This window comes from Vitis vinifera, chromosome 7 (genome assembly GCF_030704535.1).
Source record: "Vitis vinifera cultivar Pinot Noir 40024 chromosome 7, ASM3070453v1".
Classification (NCBI taxonomy): domain Eukaryota; kingdom Viridiplantae; phylum Streptophyta; class Magnoliopsida; order Vitales; family Vitaceae; genus Vitis; species Vitis vinifera.
In genome coordinates this window covers 695,664-719,703 of record NC_081811.1, presented here as the reverse complement: position 1 = coordinate 719,703, position 24,040 = coordinate 695,664, and the positions used below count along the sequence as shown (strand labels likewise).

The 24,040-nt window shown below is 43.8% G+C and overlaps 1 protein-coding gene across 1 annotated transcript; it reads right to left on the bottom strand.

Annotated features, from left to right (window-relative positions):
* LOC104879742 (3-ketoacyl-CoA synthase 2) lies at nt 1-23,866 on the bottom strand. The gene is made up of 2 exons (XM_059737789.1): nt 23,092-23,866; nt 1-904 (listed from the first exon to the last, which is right to left on the bottom strand). The coding sequence occupies exons 1-2, from the start codon at nt 23,731-23,733 to the stop codon at nt 101-103; spliced, it is 1,446 nt and encodes a 481-aa protein (XP_059593772.1). The 5' UTR covers nt 23,734-23,866; the 3' UTR covers nt 1-100.
* Nucleotides 23,867-24,040: the final 174 nt, after the last annotated feature.

The window sequence follows — 24,040 nt, the reverse complement described above, 5'->3', positions numbered from 1 at the left end:
TGAAATTTCAAATAAAAATTCATCCTTAAATTTTTATTCAATAAAAATTCTTTTAAAATACAGTAGTAGAAAAACACAAGTCGTACGATCGCCATTTCGTTCATATGGATGGCTCAAAATAGAAGGGAAATGTTCCTGCGCTCTGTGGGTCAACGACTGGAAACTGATCAATCACATCCCTCCAAGGATTCATCTTTTCCTCACGATCAACGGTCCTCATCGCCTTCCAGATCACACTACTGCACTTGAACCCAGACCCATATGCAATCTGCCACACGCGATCACCTTTTTTGATCCTAGCCTTGGCCTCAGCATAGGAGAGTTCATACCACACTGAACTACCGGATAAATTCCCAAATCTGTACAGTGTCATTCTAGAAGCTTCCATTTGTTTTCCACTTACTCTCAAGTTTCTCTCCACTTCGTCCAGCACCGGTTTTCCACCCACGTGAGGGAAAAAATGATCCACCGCATGCTGGAATTTTGGCACGTACGGCAAGATGTTTGCCACGTGGAAACACCTGATTAGATGATTTGCGAGACAGAGGAGCTGTTCCGATGCGGGAAGGATTAGGGGGCCCGTTGCGGTGAGGTTGGATCTAATGGTGTTGGTTGCCACGACCAGGAGGTCTTTGGTGCACGTGAAACCCACGTGGTCCTCGTGGTCCTCTTCTTCGATGATGCAGTTGTATGAGCGATCAGAGCTTGCTGTATTGTTATGGATGGTGTGGATGAGTTGGTACTTGGAGGAGCGGCGGTCAAAGGGCCGGTTGGAGAGGAGGACAGCGGCGCCGCCCATGCGGAATGTGCAGTTGAATATGAGCTTTTGAGGATCATTGCCCATGTAGCAATTCTGGGTGATGTTTTCTGTGCTCACTACTAGTGCATAAGAGTTACGGTGCACCTGCAGTACTTGTAGAAGACGAGAATTTATTAGGATTTGTTTAGGAAATATTTTTGAAAACCATTTCAAAAAATATTTTTTAAAAATAATTTAATATGTTTTATAGAATAAAAATGGAATGGGAACTTGAAATATTTTTAATATATTTTTTATATTTTTAATGTATTTTTTATATTTTAAAAATAATTTTTATATATAATACTTTATTTTAACCATTTTTATATTTATATAATTATTTTTTAAAACAAATCATAGAAAAAATATAAAAGTAATGAAAAATAATTAAAAAATGTTATATGAAAACAATATATATATTTTTTTGTTTTTAAAAATAAAAAAGTATGTTCGTGTGGACCCCGCATTTCAGCTCATGCGTTTCCCACTCGATGGCGAGCTCGATTTTGATTTGAAAGATTGATTTTTTGTTGATTATTTGAAAATGACTTGGAGTCGCCACTTATTTTTGTTTTATTTTTAAAAGGGTAAACAAAATAAGAAAGAAAAACCCTAAGTGTGACTCCTTACTTTGGAAAAGGTGGTCTGTGAAAAACCGGATTGAGTTCGGGGGTCAGGTTACTTATCAGGAAGGTACGGTAAGGACCGTAGCACCCCTCTAAGTCCCTAAAGTGGGTCTCTACTAATAAAATGAAGCAATCATGACAATTGATTAATCGAGCGTGATACCAAATGAATATTACTCAAAACAAAATAATTGAATGAAGGAGAGGCAAAGAATGTACCTGAGTGATGAACCGATTTACTTCAATGAAAGCGAATGTTAGCAATTAAACACAGAATAATCACATGCATGTCATAGAGTGGAATAAATAAATCATGTATGATAACCAAGTCAATCAATCAAATCAATCCATAGATCATAAGATCAAGTATGTGAGGCCCCCCACCAAAGCCCGATTAATCTTGCATGAATTAATCTCACAAATTCCATTGTTCCGAAATTATGAAAATGACATTCATGCTTATATAAAATTAAGAGAAAAAAAAAGATTATTTGAAAACCAAAGTGGAATTAAAACTGTTCGAGTGAAAACTAGATTTTTGAAATTTATTTGAAAATTGAAGTCCCGAAGATTATCTGATAATTGGAGTCTTGGGAATTAAATTTAAGAATGAGAATTTTGGAAGTTAAGTTTAAAAAAAAAAAAAAAAAAAAGAATTTTGAAGAGTTATTTAAAGATTGAATTTTAAAAATAAACAAATAAGTAAATAAATAGAATAATAATGATTAAATAAATTGATGTGAAAATTGGAGTTTCGGAAATTAGAATTTAAATTTAGAAATCAGAATTTTGAATAAACACTTAATGATGAGATTTTAAAAAAATAAATAAATGAACAAATAGTGGAATTTTTAAAATTGGAGATTAAATTAGGGACTCAGAATTTGGAAGATTATTTAAAGATTGAATTTTTTTTAAAAAATAAAATAAAATTTGAAAATAATTAAAGATTGGAAAGTTAAAGTTTCGAAAACTAAATCTTTAAAAATGAGAGTTTTTGAAAAATTAAATTAAAATTGTAACTTTGAGAAATTAAATTAAAACTGGAGTTTTTTTTTTTTTTTTTAATTTTTTTGGGTGTATTATTTTAAGATTAAAATTTTAAAAATGAAATTTTTCGCATCAAAAGTTGAAGGAAACTAGTAAAGTAATAAAATGAAATAAAATAAACATGGCCTTAGAACTATAATGTGCACAGGCACTCAACATGAGGAATAAACAAATAAAAGAAAACCATAACGTGTACAGGCACTCAACATAAGGAATAAACAAATGGAAAACAAAAAGGCTCCATAAACCGATTCTTTAAAGTTTTCTTCCTGGAAACTCCACTTACACTCATCAACCATCATTTCCCTTCCATCCAAAATCAAAAACGCCATTGAAACCTGCCCCACTCGTCCACACCTACTGCCCAAAAATAAAGCTGTGCAATTCAAAATGCAAGCTCTCCAAACTCCCACCTCTTCAGCTTTTCTTTTCTTCAAAAAGAAAATATCCCCCTACTCGTTTTTTTTTTTTTTTTCATGAGTCACCAGATTTTTCTCTCTCAAAAAAAAGTCTCGCAGCTCTCTTCCCGTCAAACATTGCCGAATCAATCGGGAAGATTTTTGCAAGAGATGGTGCAACAGTTCCAACAAAGCCATCACCTGAACCTTGATTGAGAAGAACTACACTTGTCGTAGCCTTGCCGAAAGCCCACTGCCACATACCTACTACATTTTTGGAGATATAAACATTCTCCATTTGAGTGGACCCAGACATGTAGCACGTGGAACCAGGTTTTGCAATAATCTTTTCTTGTGGTTTCAGCATTATCTGAACCATCTGAGCTTCACCACCCAATATTCGATAAGGTGTCACATTTAGAAACCATTCAGAACTAAAACATTTTAAAGCTTCCTGATAGTTTAGAAAAACAATGGTAGGTATTTTTCCAAAAGCAAGAAGAGGGGGGGGGGGGGGGGGGGCTCGGAAAGCAGAGCATGCTAAAAACAAAATAAGCAATCTATTATCCAGGCCCCATTTCATGCTGCACTCGACGGGTCTAAAACGGGTGAGACAACCAAAGCAGAGCAAACATGAAAACAAGCTCATATTCAGCCAAAACTCGATCCATAAACACCTAAACTAATGATGCTCGAGTAGCAAAAACAGACGATGAAGAGCAGAGGAAGTGAAAATGAACAAGAGGAGTATCCCGTAAACTTACCTGAAAAAGCCCTCGGGTAGACTTCCTTCCTTCAGACACCACCTTCCTTCTCCAGCTCCGACAGCTCGCTTGCCATTCCTCTTTTCCTCAAGTTGCTCGTCACTCTCTAGCCACCATGCTCTCCTCCCCAAGCTCCCCCCTCTCTCTTCAGAAAACCTCTACCTTTTTCTTCGGATGTCTCCTGTTTCTATCTTCTTTGGCAAGCTTCTACTTGCCCTACTATTCCTCCGCTCAGCAAGCATGGCGTTTCTGTCTCTTGCAGCTGGTCCCACGCATGGAGAGGGGTCCCCCCCCACACCTCCCGGGTGCTGCCAGCTCCTCTAATGCTATATAAAAAACTAAGCTCCCCAAATGGGGGTCTACAAATATGCCCCTCTTCGGTAAAGTTCACGAGTGTAAGGAATACGAACACTGAAGTGAAAAGAAAGTGTGAATAATGAGTGTAATGAAGTGAACTCTACCGAAGACCCAAAGAGACCCCCACAGGGACACTAGGGAAACATGGACACAAAGACACTAACCCTAAAAGAAAAGCGCATCTCAAAACGCCTCTAAGGTTGCACCGAGGACCCAGACTCCCTCTAAGACGTCTCTACAGGTGACTCAAGATATCAATGTCAAAGATGAGTAACGGTCGAACCACCCTGGAGTACAAACAAGAATGCTTCTAAAGGAGACTGCCCTATGTGGACTACGAGATGAATAGGCGATAAGCACAGGGTAACGAGGTGAGGGAAAACCGAGGAAGAATGCAAAACCATGAAGGTAAGATGCGCAATGCCAGTGAATATGAACGCTAGGAGCAGTGATTCTAAATGACGGGACTGACCCTAAACGCTAAACTAAGAAAAACGATGGCTTTGGAAGCCAAATCAAAAACTAACTCTAAAAGCTAAACTAGGAAATAACAGCTCTGGAAGCCAACCAAAAAACAACTCTAAAAGCTAAACTAGAAAATAAACTCTAAAAGCTAAACTAGAAAATAACAGCTCTGGAAGCCAACCAAAAACTAACTCTAAAAGCTAAACTAGAAAATAACAGCTCTAGAAGCCAAACCAAAAACTAACTCTAAAAGCTAAACTAGAAAATAACAGCTCTGGAAGCCTAAACAAGACGACAGTGATGGCTCTGGAAGCCTAAACAAGACGACAATGATGGCTCTGGAAGCCTAAACAAGATGACGGAAATGGCACTGGAAGCCTAAGCAAGATGACGGTAATGGCTCTGGAAGCCTAAGCAAGATGACGGTAATGGCTCTGGAAGCTTAAGCAAGATGACAGTAATGGCTCTGGAAGCCTAAGCAAGATGACAGTAATGGCTCTGGAAGCCTAAACAAGATGACGGTGATGGCTCTGGAAGCCTAAGCAAGATGACAGTAATGGCTCTGGAAGCCTAAACAAGATGACAGTGATGGCTCTGGAAGCCTAAACAAGATGACGGAAATGGCACTGGAAGCCTAAGCAAGATGACGGTAATGGCTCTGGAAGCCTAAGCAAGATGACGGTAATGGCTCTAGAAGCCTAAACAAGATGACGGTGGCACTGGAAGCCTAAGCAAGATGACGGTGGCACTGGAAGCCTAAGCAAGATGACAGTAATGGCTCTGGAAGCCTAAACAAGATGACGGTGATGGCTCTGGAAGCCTAAGCAAGATGACGGTAATGGCTCTGGAAGCCTAAGCAAGATGACGGTGGCACTGGAAGCCTAAACAAGATGATAGTGATGGCTCTGGAAGCCTAAATCGAAAATAGTGATGGCTATGAATGCCAAAACTGAGAAGCGATGATGGCTCTGAACGCCACACTGAAAATAATGATGATGGCTCTGAACGCCAAACCGAAAATAGTGATGGCTCTGAACACCAAAACTGAAAAGCGATGATGGCTCTGAACGCCAAAACTGAAAATAGTGATGACTCTGAACGCCAAAACTGAAAATAGTGATGACTCTGAACGCCAAAACTGAAAAGCGATGATGGCTCTGAACATCGAAACTGAAAATGCGACTCTGAATGTCGATCTGAAAACCGATGATGGCTCTGAACGCCGAAACTGAAAATACGACGAGGATAGCTCTGAACACTAATACTGATGAGTGGTGGCTCTGAACGCCGAACAAAGATGCGATGATGGCTCTGAACACCGAATGAAGCGAAACATAGCTCTGAACGCCGAACGAAGCGAAACATGGCTTTGAACGCCGGAAGAAATGACGTAATGTCTCTGAACGACGAACGAGAATACGACTCTAAATGTCAAACTGAGGAGTAATAATGACTCTGAACATCGAAACTGAGAAACGATAATGATGGCTCTGAACGCCGAAACCAGGAATGTGACTCTGAATGTCAAACTGAGGAGTGACGATGGCTCTGAATGCCGAGACTGAAAATGTGACTCTGAATGTCGATCTGAAAACCGATGACGGCTCTGAACGCCGAAACTGAGAAGTGATGATGATGACTCTGAACGTCAAACTGAGAAGTGATGATGATGACCCTGAACGTCAAACCGAGGATGCGACTCTGAATATCGATCTGAAAACCGACGATGGCTCTGAACGTCGAAACTAAAAAGTGATGATGGCTCTGAACGCCAAACTGAAAACAGTGGTAACGACTCTGAACGCCGAAACCGAGGATGCGACTCTGAATGTCGATCTGAAAACCGATGATGGCTCTGAACGCCGAAACTGAGAAGTGATGATGATGACTCTGAACGTCGATCTGAAAACCGATGATGGCTCTGAACGCCGAACTGAAAAGCGACAATAATGGCTCTGAACGCCGAAACTAAAAAACGATAAAGGCTCTGAATGCCAAACTGAAAAGCGATAAAGGCTCTGAATGCCAAACTGAAAATAGTGATGGCTCTGAACGCCAAAACTGAGAAGCGACAATGGCTTTGAACGCCAAAACTGAAAATAGTGATGGCTCTGAACGCCAAAACTGAGAAGCGACAATGGCTTTGAACGCCAAAACTGAAAATAGTGATGGCTCTGAACGCTAAAACTGAGAAGCGACAATGGCTTTGAACGCCAAAACTGAAAATAGTGATGGCTCTGAACGCCAAAACTGAGAAGCGACAATGGCTTTGAACGCCAAAACTGAAAATAGTGATGGCTCTGAACGCCAAAACTGAGAAGCGACAATGGCTTTGAACGCCAAAACTGGAAAGCGATGATGGCTCTGAACGCCAAACTGAAAATAGTGATGGCTCTGAACGCCAAAACTGAGAAGCGACAATGGCTTTGAACGCCAAAACTGAAAATAGTGATGGCTCTGAACGCCAAAACTGAGAAGCGACAATGGCTTTGAACGCCAAAACTGAAAATAGTGATGGCTCTGAACGCCAAAACTGAGAAGCGACAATGGCTTTGAACGCCAAAACTGAAAATAGTGATGGCTCTGAACGCCAAAACTGAGAAGCGACAATGGCTTTGAACGCCAAAACTGGAAAACGATGATGGCTCTGAATGCCAAACGAAGCAAAACATGGCTCCGAACGTCGGAACGAACGATGTAATGGCTCTGAACGCCGAACGAGAATACGACTCTGAATGTCAATCTGAGCAATAATGGCTCTGAACGCCGAAACTGAGAAACGATAATGATGGCTCTAAACGCCGGAACAGGGAATGCGGCTCTGAACGTCAAACTGAGGAAGTGATGATGGCTCTGAACGCCGAAACTGAGAATGTGACCTTGAACGTCGAGACTGACTCTAAACACCAAACTGAGAAAATAACAGCTCTGGAAGCCAAACCCAAAAAAACTAAACCTAAACACTAAACTAAAAGGCCCATAGGTGAAGACCTACGGTGGTGATATGATATAAATGCCCAGATGCCAATCTATGGTGGTGAAATAACTGAAAGCCCAAGGATGAAGATCCATGGTGGTGATAAACTGAAATAAAGGGGAATGCCCTAAACAAACTGGAAATACCCCTTAAACAAGATGAAAGTAGGGGGCTGCCCCAAACGAAAAGGACAGTGGGGGGATGCCCCAAATGAAAATGACAGTAGGGGGAGGCCCCAAACGAAAATGACAGTGGGGGGATGCCCCAAACGTAAATGACAGTGGGGGGATGCCCTAAACAAAGTAAAGATAGGAGGATGCCCTAAACAAACCTAAAGTAGGGGGATGCCCTAAACAAAGTGACGAGAACGGGGAATGCCCTGAACAAAGATGATAGTGGGGGGATGCCCCAAACGAAAATGACAGTAGGGGGGTTGCCCCAAACGTAAATGACAGTGGGGGGATGCCCCAAACGAAAATGACAGTAGGGGGATGCCCCAAACGTAAATGATAGTGGGGGGTTGCCCCAATAGAAAAATGTTAAAGGGGGTATGCTCCAGTATGATGACCCGCAAAGATCAAGAAATGGACTGAGTAGTGAGAAAGATGTGCAAAACAACCGATGTACTCAAAGACGGGGGTATACCCCAGTGTGGCATGCCACTGCAAATCTCAATCCGCTGGAAATGGCTGAAAGGGACTCTACGAGTCTCGAACGACGCTCCGCTGAGAGCTCATATCGATGAAAAGCTCAGGAATAATGGTCAGTGAGGCGAATACAATATATCTCAGCCGAGTGATGGAAACTGTAACGGATATGTGAGAGAGCGATCGCCTCCATGGCTAAATGAGGGAAATATGCCCCAGTATGGCGTCAGATGTACCCGATCTGTCCTGATAACCCGAGAATAACACCAATGGGACGCATAACGGATCTGATATGTACCCCTCTGGAATGATGACGCGGGAAATCCAGGCACCAAAGACAACTCCGTCCAAGGATCACGACTATATCAAAGGGTATGAATCTAGCTGAATGACTCAAGAGAGGCTCCTCGGAGTAGCCGGACAAAATGAAATCAAACATCGACCTGGCGTGTATCTCATAACTGTGGATGATCATGTAAACCAGTGGGGATCTATAAACCTCGATCAAGATGGGGAATATGCCCCAGTGTGGCATCGAGAATGTAATACGTCGAAAAATCAGATGAGCTCAGGTCATCCATGCCTGGCTAGGGGGCTCTCGATAGGCTCCACTAAGGAATCATCGTGAGGATAGCGAATATATCATCATCTCTGCATACATCTCGCCAAATAAGGATAAGCACGCGACTCCCTCATGATCTATAAATCTCATCCGAACCGAAATATGCCCCTGTATGGCATCGAAATGTATGATAAGTCGGAGATCAGATAGCATGGAATCATCTATCCTCGAACATGTGACCTCTGCGAAGATCCATAAAGATCCTCCGAAACGGAATATGCCCCAGTATGGCCTCAGGTGCGCGACAGGTCCGAAAATCGGGCGACATAAAATCATCTATCATCGATCATGCGACATAAGTGAAGATCCATAAACCTCATCTAAAACGGAAAATATGCCCCAGTATGAGCATCGAGTGCACGACAGGTCAAAAGAACAAGTGTCATGAAATCGTCTATCGTCGAGCACGTGACCTCCGCGAAGATCCGTAAATCTCATCTGAAGCGGAAAACATGCCCCAGTATGGCATCAGGTGCGCGATAGGCCCGAAGAACAACACGACATGAAGTCATCTATCGTCGAACATGTAATACCGGTCATCCGAATCCATAACTGAATCATGCACATATATCCAAGATGACCTCCCAGATAGAGAGGCATGGTGGCATCCAAGCGTCGAGAAGTGCGGAACTAGCTGGATGGATCTCAGGGGCTCCGTAAGGTAACGACCATGTCCACGTCTCAGTGAGCATCCAGTAAGTGATAATGATCGTGCAGAGTGAGGATCCATAAACCTCCAAATGAAATGGGATATGCCCCAGTGTGGCACCAGAGGTATGATAGGTCAAAAATCAGGTGACACCAAATCAATCATCATCAAACCCACGATCCTGGTAATCCGAACACAACTGAATCAGACCTACACATCAAAGAGGCGGCTCCCAGAAGAAGAAGCATGGCGATATCTAAACATCAGCCAGATCTCAATCACCTGTCCAAGTAGAGGCTGCCGAAGACGACATCTGATCCCATGGCCTCAGGGTGGTCTTAAGACACGGGACGTAACGTAGGCCAAGGTGATAGGGTGATAGAAATGAAAGGAAACTAGGCTCAAATACCCAATGATCAAAACTCGTGCCCTCATATATATGAAATGCAACATGTATGGTGAACCCCATGAGCCATGGACCTGAGAATGCCTAATGTGAACATGATATCGATAAGGAGACATATGAAGCAAAATGAACTGGTAGTGATATGTGTAATGATGATGCGAAGTATCGAACCCGAGATGGGTCGCTGTAAGGGGAGAATAAGATGCGAAGGGAATGAGATGAATCACAAGCAACGATAAAAACGACAGCGAAGCAATGGATATGTGAAGAAAGGTAGTGATCAACTCAGATCAAACATGAAGTGAAGTCACATCAATAATGAATGTAATGATGGGAAGGACAATGACTCGGAGTCCTAAGGAGAAGGTCACTCATCTCTCTCACAAATAGATATGACGAAGCAATACAAATAACATGGGATCTCAGAGAGCTCACATACGAACTCCCAATAACGAACATACTCGATAAAAATGACCCCCAGACATCAATATACATACCCAATGATCGAGAACACTATGCACATACACACATGTGCTAATAATAATAATAATGATGATTTTTTTTTTTTTTTATTTGATTTTGTTTTTTTTTTTTTTTTTTTTTTTTTACATATATACAAATACGCGTACCCTGAACGTGAACAAATGAACCCCAAAGATGATATCAATAACAAATGGACACACCCCCAAGTGATAAGGTAACAAACAAACTCTCTCTGACGAGATGACCTTCTCAAACCAAGGATCTCTAAACCAGTGTCCGTGAGATAGATGATGGAAATGATGTGACTATCCTCCATGTGATGAACTGAGGAGGCTCACCACTCAGGGTGGAGAGAATATGAGACAAACAAATAGTAGATAGGATAAAAAAAAGAAGAGATGAATAACACAACCATTAAGATGAGATGAAAATGCAGAGGTGCAGTGATAGGAAAAGATGATGAGAAAAACATGCCCCTAGGTCCAAGGCTCATGAAACTACCAAACAATGCATGCATACATTAAAGGGGCCCCTATCCCGGTGTGAAAATGTGAGCAAGGCGATAAGAAAGAAAGGCTATAATGCGCATGCGAGGCTCAATGGGCTAGCAACGGACTATGTATCACAAAGGAATAACAAGGTAACGGCTAACCGAAATGATGGCCACCCATCCTGCGACCATGGTCTCAAACATAGTACCTCTTTAGCTGATCCACATTGGTTGGCTCTGAGAATCGGTTTCCATCTAAATCCATCAACCATGCAGCGCCCTCTGGGGTCAACTCCCTGATGAAATAAGGTCCGCTCCAATTGGGTCTGAACTTCCCTCTAGGATCTCTGATCAATCCCCTGATGACTTTCAGAACCAAGTCACCTATCCGTAATGATCTGGGCTTGACCCGCTTTTTGAAAGCGCGGGCCATCTTCCTCTGATATGCATGAACATGGTCTGCTGCTCTCAATCTCCTCTCATCTAGGAGATTGAGCTGATCAAATCGAGCCTGAGCCCAATCTGCCTCGGGAATCCGCTGCTCTAGTGCTACTCTCAACGAACCCATCTCAATCTCAACGGGTAGCATCGCCTCCATGCCATATACCAAGGAGTAGGGTGTGGCGCCTGTAGAGGTGCGAAAAGAAGTCCGATAAGCCCACAATGCAAATGGGAGCTTCTCTGACCAATCCCGAGAAGTCTCGACCATCCTCCGTAATATCCTCTTGATATTCTTATTCGCGGCCTCTACTGCCCCATTCGTCTGCGGCCTGTACGCAGACGATCTATGATGCCGGATGCTGTATCTCTGTACTAAGGTGTCAACCTCTGCTCTGAAATGTACTCCTCTATCTGAAATCAACTCATGAGGGACTCCATAGCGACAGATAATGTGTGATCTGATGAAACTAGCAACTCCAGACGATGTCAATCTCGCATACGAAGCGGCCTCCACCCACTTGGTGAAGTAATCGATGGCAACCAGGATAAACTCATGACCACTGGAAGATTTCGGTGAAATCTTCCCGATGATATCAATACCCCAGACGGAAAATGGCCATGGTGAAGTCAGTGCGTGCAGCTCGGAGGGCGGCACGTGAATGAGATCTCCGTGTATCTGACACTCGGGACACCTCTGAACAAACTGGCAGCAATCTGTCTCCATGGTCAACCAGAAGTATCCTGTCCTCATGATCTTACGAGCCAACATATGTCCTCCCATATGTGGTCCGCAGACTCCCGCATGAACCTCTCTCATCACCCGATCGGCAGAGGTGCGGTCCAAACATAATAGTAGCATCCCATCAGGCGATCGTCTATACAATGTCTCACCGCAAATCACGAATCGAGTGGCCAACTGTCTCAATGCTCTCTTATCCTTGGCCGTGGCGGCCTCAGGATATACGCCAAGTCTCAAAAAGTGATATATGTCGTGATACCATGGCAAACCATCATCAGGCTCTACATCATCGATCAAGCAACAGTAAGCAGGAGCAGATCTCGACTCGATCAACAAAGGTCGAACAGTGGCGTCAACTGGAATATCGATCATGGAAGCTAGAGTAGCTAAAGCATCAGCAAACTGGTTCTGCGCTCTAGGCAGATGGGTATATCTCAAATCATCAAATCTCCCAACCAGTAGCTCCAAATATGCATGATAAGGCTTAAGCTTCACATCTCTAGTCTTCCACTCACCCTGAATCTGTCTCAATACCAGATTGGAGTCACCAAACACCTCCATCTGTCTAATCCCGAGCTCAAAGGCCGTCTCTAACCCCAAGATACAAGCCTCATACTCAACAATGTTGTTCGTGGCAGGATGTCGATCCGAGAATGCCAAACGAACAGATCTGGGAATGTGATCACCATGAGGGGATATCAACAAGACGCCTATCCCATATCCAGAATGGTTAGCTGCACCATCAAAGTACATGCGCCAACCCGACAGACTAGTCACAGCAGCGACATCCTCGTCTGGAAAGTCATCATCAATGGCTCGGCCATCGGAAACTGGTAATGATGCTAGATGATCTGCGACAATACTCCCTCTAATGGACTTCTGAGTGACATAATGGATGTCAAACTCAGTAAGAAGTACCAGCCATCTCATAAGGCGACCAACCAGAGCGGGCCTATCAAACAAATATCTCAAAGGATCTAGACGGGATATCAAGTGCACGGAATACTCGGTCATGTAATGTCTCAATCGGCGAGTGGCCCAAACCAATGCCAAACAATAACGCTCAATCATGACATACCTCGTCTCGTAGTCTAGCATCCTCTTACTCAGATAGTAAATGGCTCGATCCTTGCCCGAATCATCGAGCTGAGCTAACATGCAACCCAAAGCCACGTCTGATACGGACAAGTATAAGAGTAGAGGACGGCCTGGTGTAGGAGGCGCCAAAACAGGAGGTGACAACAAGTACTCTCTGATCCTCTCGAAGGCACGCTGGCACTGGTCATCCCAAACAGTAGGTTGACTCTTCCTCAAGAGTCGAAATATGGGCTCGCAGATGTCTGTCAATCTGGCTATGAATCTACTGATGTACTGAAGTCTGCCCAGGCAGCCTCTGACCTCTCTCTCTGTCCTCGGCGCAGGCATGTCAAGAATGGCTCTAATCTTGTCTGGATCTACCTCTATGCCTCGCTCACTGACCATGTATCCCAAGAGTTTCCCAGAAGTCACTCCGAAAGTGCACTTCTTGGGATTTAGTCTCAATCTGAACCGTCTGATCCTCTCAAAGAACCTCTCAAGAGCTGCCAAGTGATCTGATCTATCTCGGGATTTCACTATCATGTCGTCTACGTAAACCTCGACATCCCGATGCATCATGTCATGGAAGAGTGTGGTCGCTGCTCTCTGATATGTGGCTCCTGCGTTCTTCAATCCGAATGGCATGACTCTATAGCAATAAGTACCCCACTCGGTAATGAAGGACGTCTTCTCCATGTCCTCTGGAGCCATCAAGATCTGACTGTACCCGGAAAATCCGTCCATAAAGGACAACATCGAGTGACCTGCTGTACTGTCAACTAACATGTCGATGTGTGGGAGAGGAAAATCATCCTTAGGACTGGCCTTGTTGAGATCTCGGAAATCCACACAGACTCTCACTTTGCCGTCCTTTTTGGGAACAGGGACGACATTGGCCAGCCACTCCGGGTACTCGACCACTGATAGAAATCCCACATTGAGCTGCTTCTGGATCTCCTCTTTCACCTGCAAGCTCCAACGAGGGTGCAATCGTCTCAACTTCTGCTTAACCGGTCTGGCCTGGGGCAGAAGTGGCAAACGATGCTGGACGATAGATGGATCAAGGCCTGGCATGTCCTCATAAGACCATGCGAAAACATCCAAGTAGGATCTGAGTAGCTGGATGAGGCTATCTCTCTCATCTGTAGACAAATCCGATCCGATCCTCAACTCCCCAGGCTGATCTGCCGTGCCAAAGTCAACAATCTCGGTGTCCCCTACAGCAGGTGAAACCCTCTGATCAACGGGGTCTGAATCGGAAGCAGGAGATGAGTCATCATCTGAATCATGCTGTGCAATCTCATCATCAATGTCAAAAATCTGTGATGTGGGTGAAGATGGTGCAGATAAATCAATAACATGAGAGACAAGCAAATACTCAAAGGTGCTCAAATCCATAGATGAAAAGTCAGAAACATAGTCATGACGGGAGACAAATCCTGATAAAACATCAAAGGGGAGAGGTGGGTCCACAAGGTCGGACGCTCCCTCAACTAGGCCAACAGGGCCATCAAACACATCAACAGCAACTATAACATCCTCGACGACCTCTGGAGTGGGGGCAACCTGGATCTCCTCGGCGATCTCGAGGACGAACACCCCGAAGAGATCAAATGGCGAAGCGAGCTCTGGCGGGGCTATCTCCTCGGTCTGGCTCAAGCTCATCGCGAGCATCTCATCAACGTACTCGTCACGCGGCACGGCTCCATCCACTACATCTCCAATCTCGGCAAAAGTCTCATGATCATCGATCTCATCCGGGAAGCAAAGCGTCATAAGGCTCGTGCGATCTGGGGAGGGATGAGCAATCAACACAGAAGCCGAAGGGCCAGGGGCTCCGTCACTCAACTGTAACTGCTGGACGAGGCGCTGAAGCTCGGCCTCCCGAGTGGTGCTGAGTCCTCCGATGATCCCATCAGATGGTGCATGTGGCTCTGATGCCCTCACAAAGTAATCGGCTAGGCTCATGGTGTATGGGCGGACAGGATAATAAAAGGGCGTATGAGTCAAGCGAGCCCTCACCCTCTCCCTGCGCAGCCGCGCCATATGACGATAGTCGGCCTCAGTGGGAATGAATCCGAGCCCGAATGGTACATCGCGGTCTGGAAAGGTCATGACCTCACTAGGCCCGTGCTGACGCCGCCCCAAACCCATACCAGGAAGATAAGACATGCTCCTCATAATATCGAGTACCACCGTGCTGCTGTGCTGGTCGAAGGACAGGGCTACAAAGTCTCGACAGAAGTCCTCCATCTCCAGAGTCTGCACCTCATCAAAGGTGAATCCGGTCAGAAAAAGATCATCATCAGCATGACTGATCTCAAGTACGGGCTCGGCCAAAATGAACATATCCCCTACAGACTGTACCACGACGACCCGGCCATCATGAATGAACTTCACTTTCTGATGAAGTGAAGAAGGAATGGCTCCAGCTCGGTGAATCCACGGTCGGCCCAAAAGCAGGTTAAAGGATGTAGGAATCCTCAAAACCTGAAACACGGCGACAAAAGTGGCTGGACCAATCAGTAGCTCAATCTCTAGTGTACCCATGACCTCCCTCTGAGTGCTATCATAAGCTCGAACGGTCTGAGTGGATGGACCGAAGTCGGATGGTGCGTACCCAAGAGCGATGGCGGTGGCCAGAGGACATACGTTCAGGGCCGAGCCATTGTCCAGAAGGACAGATGGAACTCGGCGACCTGAACAGCCAACAGATATATAGAGAGGACGCGTGTGGCCAGATCCCTCTGGTGGCAAGTCGTCATCGGAAAAGACGATACAAGTGGCTCTCCCAGCCGTCACCATATGAATGAGTCCCTCAGGAGTGGTCGTGGTATCAACTCTGATCTGGCTCAGAGCTCGAGTCAGTGCATCCCGATGAGTACTGGAGGACGCTAAGAGGCTCCAGATAGAAATACGAGCCTGAGTGCTCTGCAACTGCCTCAAAATCTCGTCATCCTCTGCTCTGACCTCCTCCTGGGATGACGTACCCCCTAAGGGTCTAGCGGCAGCGGCTGGAGGTGGCTGTCTCATCACTCTACCTCCTCGGAGAACATACTGAATGTCCAGAGTCTGAGAATCATCAGCGTACGGAGCCTGAAACTCCTCAACATCTGGGACTAAGACGAACGGCGTCTGAATGCTATAGCGCGACAAGATCAATGGCTCAACGGTGGCAGCCTGCACTGACGCCGCCTCGGGAACTAATCGGAATGGAGCAGGCGTCCGAGGACCCAGAGTCACCCCACTCATCTCATAAATCACATCTGGCATGATGGGCTCCGGGTCTGGATCATCATCACTCAGCATGTGGATGTGGTCATCGATCTCATCAAACTCCAAGGAATGAATGCCATCGGCTGGTGGAGGGACTGCATGCGTGGTGTGAGCAGGCAACGGGTTCGTGGTCACACTCGGCTGACCCAAGTGTACCAAACCCTGGTCGATCAAATCCTGAACGGCATGCCTCAAAGCGGTGCATCGATCGGTCTCGTGTCCAGGCCCCTGATGGTATGCACAGTGTAGATCCATCCTGAACTGGGGCGGAATCGGCTGAGGCGGTGGACGAGGGGTGAGAGTAGTCAATAACCCAGCCTCTGTAAGCTTCCGAAGAGCCTGGCTCAACGGCATGCCTATCTGTGAGAACTGTCTCTGCGTCCTCAAAGCAAAGGGAGCAGAAGTCTGCTGAGCTCTGGGTCGGGGATAAGGAGCTGCGGGTCTCGCAGTGAACCGAGCAGCATAGCATGGCTGTCCTGTAGCCGTGTAAGAAACCGGGGGTCTCTCAATGCCCTGGGAAGCATAATAAGGCAAAGCTAAAGTCTGCGGAGTATATGTCTGATCATAAGCTGGACGAGGTGCCCGTGGCCTGTACTGATGAGATGCATAGGACGAATGAGGCTCGGAAAACTGTGGGATCGACTGATGGCGCCTAAGAGGCCTCAGACTGGAAGAACCGATAGCACTCACATCTGCTGGCCTCGGCCCTACGAAGGGCTTCTTCCCCTTGATATCACTAGGGGAAGAATCTGTCCATAAACCTCTCGAGATGCCATCCTCGACATCATACAGAGCCATAACCAGAGACCCGAAATCTGTGAACGGGGCCCCTACCACATGTCTGGCGATCCGCGGCTGCAGGCTCCTCAAAACCATCTGAATCTGGTCCCTCTCTGATGGTCTATCGATAATCTCAGCTATCTTCCCGCGCCAGCGGGAAATGAAAGAAGAAACAGACTCCTCCGCCCTCTGTCTCAAAGCCTCGAGCTCCCTCCTCGATACATCTACGACAGTGTTAAACGAAAACTGTCGTAGGAACTCCTGGGCCAAGTCGTCCCATGTGCGGCGCCTCGAGGCCTCCAGAGATGCAAACCAACGCTGGGCCGCCCCACTCAAAGATAGTGGAAAAAGAGTAATCATCTGAGGCTCGTCCAGTCCATGAGCCCTCATCACGGTGCTGTATAATCGGAGATGGAGGCGTGGACAACCAATGCCAGTATACCTCTCAATGTCAGGCATCCTGAACTTAGCCGGCAAGCTAGCTACCGGCACTCCATCAAAACCCTCCCAAGTAATGGCTCTGTCGGAAGTCCTCAACTGCCTCAACCCCTGCTCAAGCCTATCCATGCGAGCATGTGGGTCCTCTGAGGTCGGGGTAGGCACGGTGACGGGAGGCGGAGCAACCTCGGTCCGGCTATGTAGGGTGAACGGCATGGCCTGTGGTGCTGACTGACTGGGTGGAGGGGGTGGTGGCACTGTATGGTCATACTGGGCACCATCCAGGGACGGGACCTGCTGGGCCTGCTGCCCATCTATCCTCCGGCCAAGGCTAGCTATAGCCTCCTGAATCGAAGCCATGGCCTCAGCGAACTGATCGACGGTAACTATCTGTGAATCCATATCCCTCTGATCTGATCTCTGGTCCAACTGGTCCGATACCCTGATCAATCTACCCCCAACTCTGATCCAAGAAGTCGAACCCAGACTGAACGTATCGGTACTCCTGAAATAGTGGAAATACTAGATAAGGTGCGGGGTAAGGGAAACTTCACAAAGAATGTCTATCAGATGCGTCAAAAGGTAGCCTGGAAGCAAACAAACTGATATCCAACCCTGAGCAGATATATAAGAGACTACTGTGAAGGTAACCAAACCTGTTACTACTGAACCGGCTCTGAAGGCCCACAGATGCACCCACGTGTAGGGACGGAGTCATAATCGGAGGATCTACGGCTCAACCTACAAGGTGAAAGGTGGCTCTAAATGGATATGGGTGGACTTTAAAAGATCCATAGCAGAAGCGATCGTACCCTCCGGCGGTACGCAACCATCTGCACGCCTCAAAAAGAGACGGGGTGCTTCCATGCAAGGTGGTCATCACCTCCACACATGCACTACCTCGACATCCCAGGGGGTTTCCTATGGTGAAACCTCTCAAACTCTCGACGCTCAATGGTCAACTAAAGTGCACAGTGAATGGTGTGGGTGCATCCGAAAACCCTAAGAATCTAGAGCAAAAGAGGAAAAACACTGGTCGCACGACTATCCATGAAACCTAGCTCGGGGCTATACAGGTCTTCAATGATCGGACTCCAATTGACATCAAAGTGTCGCTCTCCTCCAGAATGCTCCCGTGCATCGATATAGCCCGTCGCTAGACCCTACTCCTAATCTCTGGCTCGGTCAGAGAGCAAGCACACAGAAGGTCTCACACTTGCAATAGTGAAAACCGAGATGAAAGGAATGACCGAGACCAAGAGATTTGGAAGTAAGGGGATAGAAGTGAGACCCACATAGACAAGCTACATGCAATCATGTAGAGGGAGGGCAGTCATGCATCATACAGTCAGGCAGAGCAGAATATATCACTCATGTACACACAAGATAAGCGAGAATACGACAATCAAGATGAATAGTGATACAAACATCATGCTCAAAGACGATCAAAATAGTATACAAGTCAGAGAATCAACATGTCAAGCCGAGTGATATACAATGGTGAGTGCATGCATGTGAAGTTATCAGAAAAACCATGCCAAAATCATAATCAATACACTAAGCAATGCAATAAGATCAATCATCAATAATCCAGCATGTCAAAATCTCAAATGAATACGACATCTAAGCATGCGTCAAGAAATCCTCAATGTGCAATCAAGAGATGAGCATCCACTGATCGTCCAATCAAATGCCACGTTTGCTTCACTTTAAGTTCAAGCTTGACCCTCTAAAAAAATTCCCCAGTGGAGTCGCCATTTTGTGGACCCCACATTTCAGCTCATGCGTTTCCCACTCGATGGCGAGCTCGATTTTGATTTGAAAGATTGATTTTTTGTTGATTATTTGAAAATGACTTGGAGTCGCCACTTATTTTTGTTTTATTTTTAAAAGGGTAAACAAAATAAGAAAGAAAAACCCTAAGTGTGACTCCTTACTTTGGAAAAGGTGGTCTGTGAAAAACCGGATTGAGTTCGGGGGTCAGGTTACTTATCAGGAAGGTACGGTAAGGACCGTAGCACCCCTCTAAGTCCCTAAAGTGGGTCTCTACTAATAAAATGAAGCAATCATGACAATTGATTAATCGAGCGTGATACCAAATGAATATTACTCAAAACAAAATAATTGAATGAAGGAGAGGCAAAGAATGTACCTGAGTGATGAACCGATTTACTTCAATGAAAGCGAATGTTAGCAATTAAACACAGAATAATCACATGCATGTCATAGAGTGGAATAAATAAATCATATATGATAACCAAGTCAATCAATCAAATCAATCCATAGATCATAAGATCAAGTATGTGAGGCCCCCCACCAAAGCCCGATTAATCTTGCATGAATTAATCTCACAAATTCCATTGTTCCGAAATTATGAAAATGACATTCATGCTTATATAAAATTAAGAGAAAAAAAAAGATTATTTGAAAACCAAAGTGGAATTAAAACTGTTCGAGTGAAAACTAGATTTTTGAAATTTATTTGAAAATTGAAGTCCCGAAGATTATCTGATAATTGGAGTCTTGGGAATTAAATTTAAGAATGAGAATTTTGGAAGTTAAGTTTAAAAAAAAAAAAAAAAAAAAGAATTTTGAAGAGTTATTTAAAGATTGAATTTTAAAAATAAACAAATAAGTAAATAAATAGAATAATAATGATTAAATAAATTGATGTGAAAATTGGAGTTTCGGAAATTAGAATTTAAATTTAGAAATCAGAATTTTGAATAAACACTTAATGATGAGATTTTAAAAAAATAAATAAATGAACAAATAGTGGAATTTTTAAAATTGGAGATTAAATTAGGGACTCAGAATTTGGAAGATTATTTAAAGATTGAATTTTTTTTAAAAAATAAAATAAAATTTGAAAATAATTAAAGATTGGAAAGTTAAAGTTTCGAAAACTAAATCTTTAAAAATGAGAGTTTTTGAAAAATTAAATTAAAATTGTAACTTTGAGAAATTAAATTAAAACTGGAGTTTTTTTTTTTTTTTTTAATTTTTTTGGGTGTATTATTTTAAGATTAAAATTTTAAAAATGAAATTTTTCGCATCAAAAGTTGAAGGAAACTAGTAAAGTAATAAAATGAAATAAAATAAACATGGCCTTAGAACTATAATGTGCACAGGCACTCAACATGAGGAATAAACAAATAAAAGAAAACCATAACGTGTACAGGCACTCAACATAAGGAATAAACAAATGGAAAACAAAAAGGCTCCATAAACCGATTCTTTAAAGTTTTCTTCCTGGAAACTCCACTTACACTCATCAACCATCATTTCCCTTCCATCCAAAATCAAAAACGCCATTGAAACCTGCCCCACTCGTCCACACCTACTGCCCAAAAATAAAGCTGTGCAATTCAAAATGCAAGCTCTCCAAACTCCCACCTCTTCAGCTTTTCTTTTCTTCAAAAAGAAAATATCCCCCTACTCGTTTTTTTTTTTTTTTTCATGAGTCACCAGATTTTTCTCTCTCAAAAAAAAGTCTCGCAGCTCTCTTCCCGTCAAACATTGCCGAATCAATCGGGAAGATTTTTGCAAGAGATGGTGCAACAGTTCCAACAAAGCCATCACCTGAACCTTGATTGAGAAGAACTACACTTGTCGTAGCCTTGCCGAAAGCCCACTGCCACATACCTACTACATTTTTGGAGATATAAACATTCTCCATTTGAGTGGACCCAGACATGTAGCACGTGGAACCAGGTTTTGCAATAATCTTTTCTTGTGGTTTCAGCATTATCTGAACCATCTGAGCTTCACCACCCAATATTCGATAAGGTGTCACATTTAGAAACCATTCAGAACTAAAACATTTTAAAGCTTCCTGATAGTTTAGAAAAACAATGGTAGGTATTTTTCCAAAAGCAAGAAGAGGGGGGGGGGGCTCGGAAAGCAGAGCATGCTAAAAACAAAATAAGCAATCTATTATCCAGGCCCCATTTCATGCTGCACTCGACGGGTCTAAAACGGGTGAGACAACCAAAGCAGAGCAAACATGAAAACAAGCTCATATTCAGCCAAAACTCGATCCATAAACACCTAAACTAATGATGCTCGAGTAGCAAAAACAGACGATGAAGAGCAGAGGAAGTGAAAATGAACAAGAGGAGTATCCCGTAAACTTACCTGAAAAAGCCCTCGGGTAGACTTCCTTCCTTCAGACACCACCTTCCTTCTCCAGCTCCGACAGCTCGCTTGCCATTCCTCTTTTCCTCAAGTTGCTCGTCACTCTCTAGCCACCATGCTCTCCTCCCCAAGCTCCCCCCTCTCTCTTCAGAAAACCTCTACCTTTTTCTTCGGATGTCTCCTGTTTCTATCTTCTTTGGCAAGCTTCTACTTGCCCTACTATTCCTCCGCTCAGCAAGCATGGCGTTTCTGTCTCTTGCAGCTGGTCCCACGCATGGAGAGGGGTCCCCCCCACACCTCCCGGGTGCTGCCAGCTCCTCTAATGCTATATAAAAAACTAAGCTCCCCAAATGGGGGTCTACAGTTCGCTTTCTAATTGTTAAATGTGTTTTCATGTTTTTTTAATTCTAAAAAATAAAAAATTGTTTTAAACATCAATTACTAAACAAAACCTTATTTATACATATCTTTTTTTATTTCTTTCGTCTTTTTTATTTTTTGTACAATTATCTCATTCTTAAAGTTTTAAGGATGAATCCTTCAAATAATTCTTGAAATATCGTAAAAGGTTTAATATATCTTCACTAAATATCAATTCATTTTTAAATAAAATGATCAAAACTCCATCTTGTTGACTATATAAATAACAAAAACAACTTTGGGCAACATTTTGGTTATTTAATTAACATATAAATCTCCTGCTATAAAATATATCTTGTTTCAGTTTCACTTTCAAAAAATGGAAGGAACAAAAAAAGTACATTGTCCTTTTCTTTAAACCTGATTCAAGAATTTGATTAGATTCATCCATTGACAATAATACCACTCTTAAGCGCAACATTCCATCCTCCAACACGATGTAGAGTGTATTTAATAGTGATTTTATAGAGTATTTTTAGTATTTTTAATACTTAAATTTTTTTATTTTTTAAATATTAAATATATTGGAAATACTTCCTCTTATCATTACGAGATAGACTCGTAGTGTATTCCAGTGTTAGGAAGTAGTCAATTTCCACCAACATCGTGTAGGCTATTCAGTCTTTAATGAATCCTTGTCCAATGTTATGAAGGCTATTCCACTGTCCTTCCTCCAAAATGATGTAGTCTATTTCATCCAACATCATGTAGTCTATTCCAGTCTTTGAGTGCTTTCAGAACTGGATCGACCAACCGGCTCTACTAACTAGGGGGCCCAACTAACATTCCAAAGACAAGAAAACTAGGGGGCCCAATTGGCCCAACTAGGGGGATTTGGACCCTGCTGCCCATCTGGTGGAAAAGCAAAGGTCCAACCATGCACCCCATATCTTGGATAAATTGCTTGCTTAGAATTTTCCACTACTTTTAATTAAGTAGCTGGAATATGACATCAATTTTTGAAAAAGCATGCACCTTCTACTCAAACAAAATCCAAGAACGTGAAGGGAGAGAGAGAGACGAGGAACTCAAAGAAGAATGTCAACCGACCTTGAGTAGGTTCTTGGCCATCCCAATCGCTAACAGTCCAGCACTGCACCCCATCCCACCAAGATTGTAGCTCAAAACACCCTCACGAAGCTTGTATCTGTTGACAATCATGGAAGACAGAGATGGCACAACCTTAAAACTACTGCAATTCACCACCACTATCCCTATCTCCTCACCCTTCACTCCAGTCTTCGCCAGTAACTCATCCACAGCTCCGAACATCACCATCTCCGCCTCCTTTCTCGCCTCTTCCGTCGACATCTCCGGCGGCTCCCTGACCAGTCCCTCCGGCAAGTACGTGGACTCGCCTGAGCCCAATGTCTCCAATGTTTTCTTCATGAATTCCAAACTTTCCTCTGAGAAATCCCCATACAGTCTCAGCCTCTTAAGCACCATTTCCTTGGTGCATGCCAAAGAGCTGGGGGGTTTGTAGCATGCAAAATCTAGCAAGAAAATTTCAGGTGAAGGCTTAAGGATGAAAATTAGGCTTAACATGAAAACTACCATTAGGGTAAAGCAGATAACTGCAGGAGTGGAAGTGAAGTTGAGGTTGGTCAAGAACTGGAAGAGAGAATTTGGGATGATTAGAGACATGTTTTTTTTTTTCTTTTTTGAGTATATGAATCGATGATCAGAGGGCATGAAGGTGAATGGGTTATATAGGGGTGGTTAAGAGGTGGGAAAGAGATAGATGGATGCATTTATTAGGGAAACCAGTGAAACCTAACTATCAATTATGTAGGGTTTTGCAGCGATAGCAAAAAGGACAGGTTCGGAAAGGACAGGTTCAGGACGGGTGGCACCCATCTCAATACATCTCGTTGATATAAACTAATTCTTATTTCCATTCTAATAAAAAAAAATTTAAAACGAGACAGATTTTTTCATATTTTATGGAATAAGGAGAAGTAAAAGAAGAAAAATACTCTAATATGTCTCGAATTCAAAA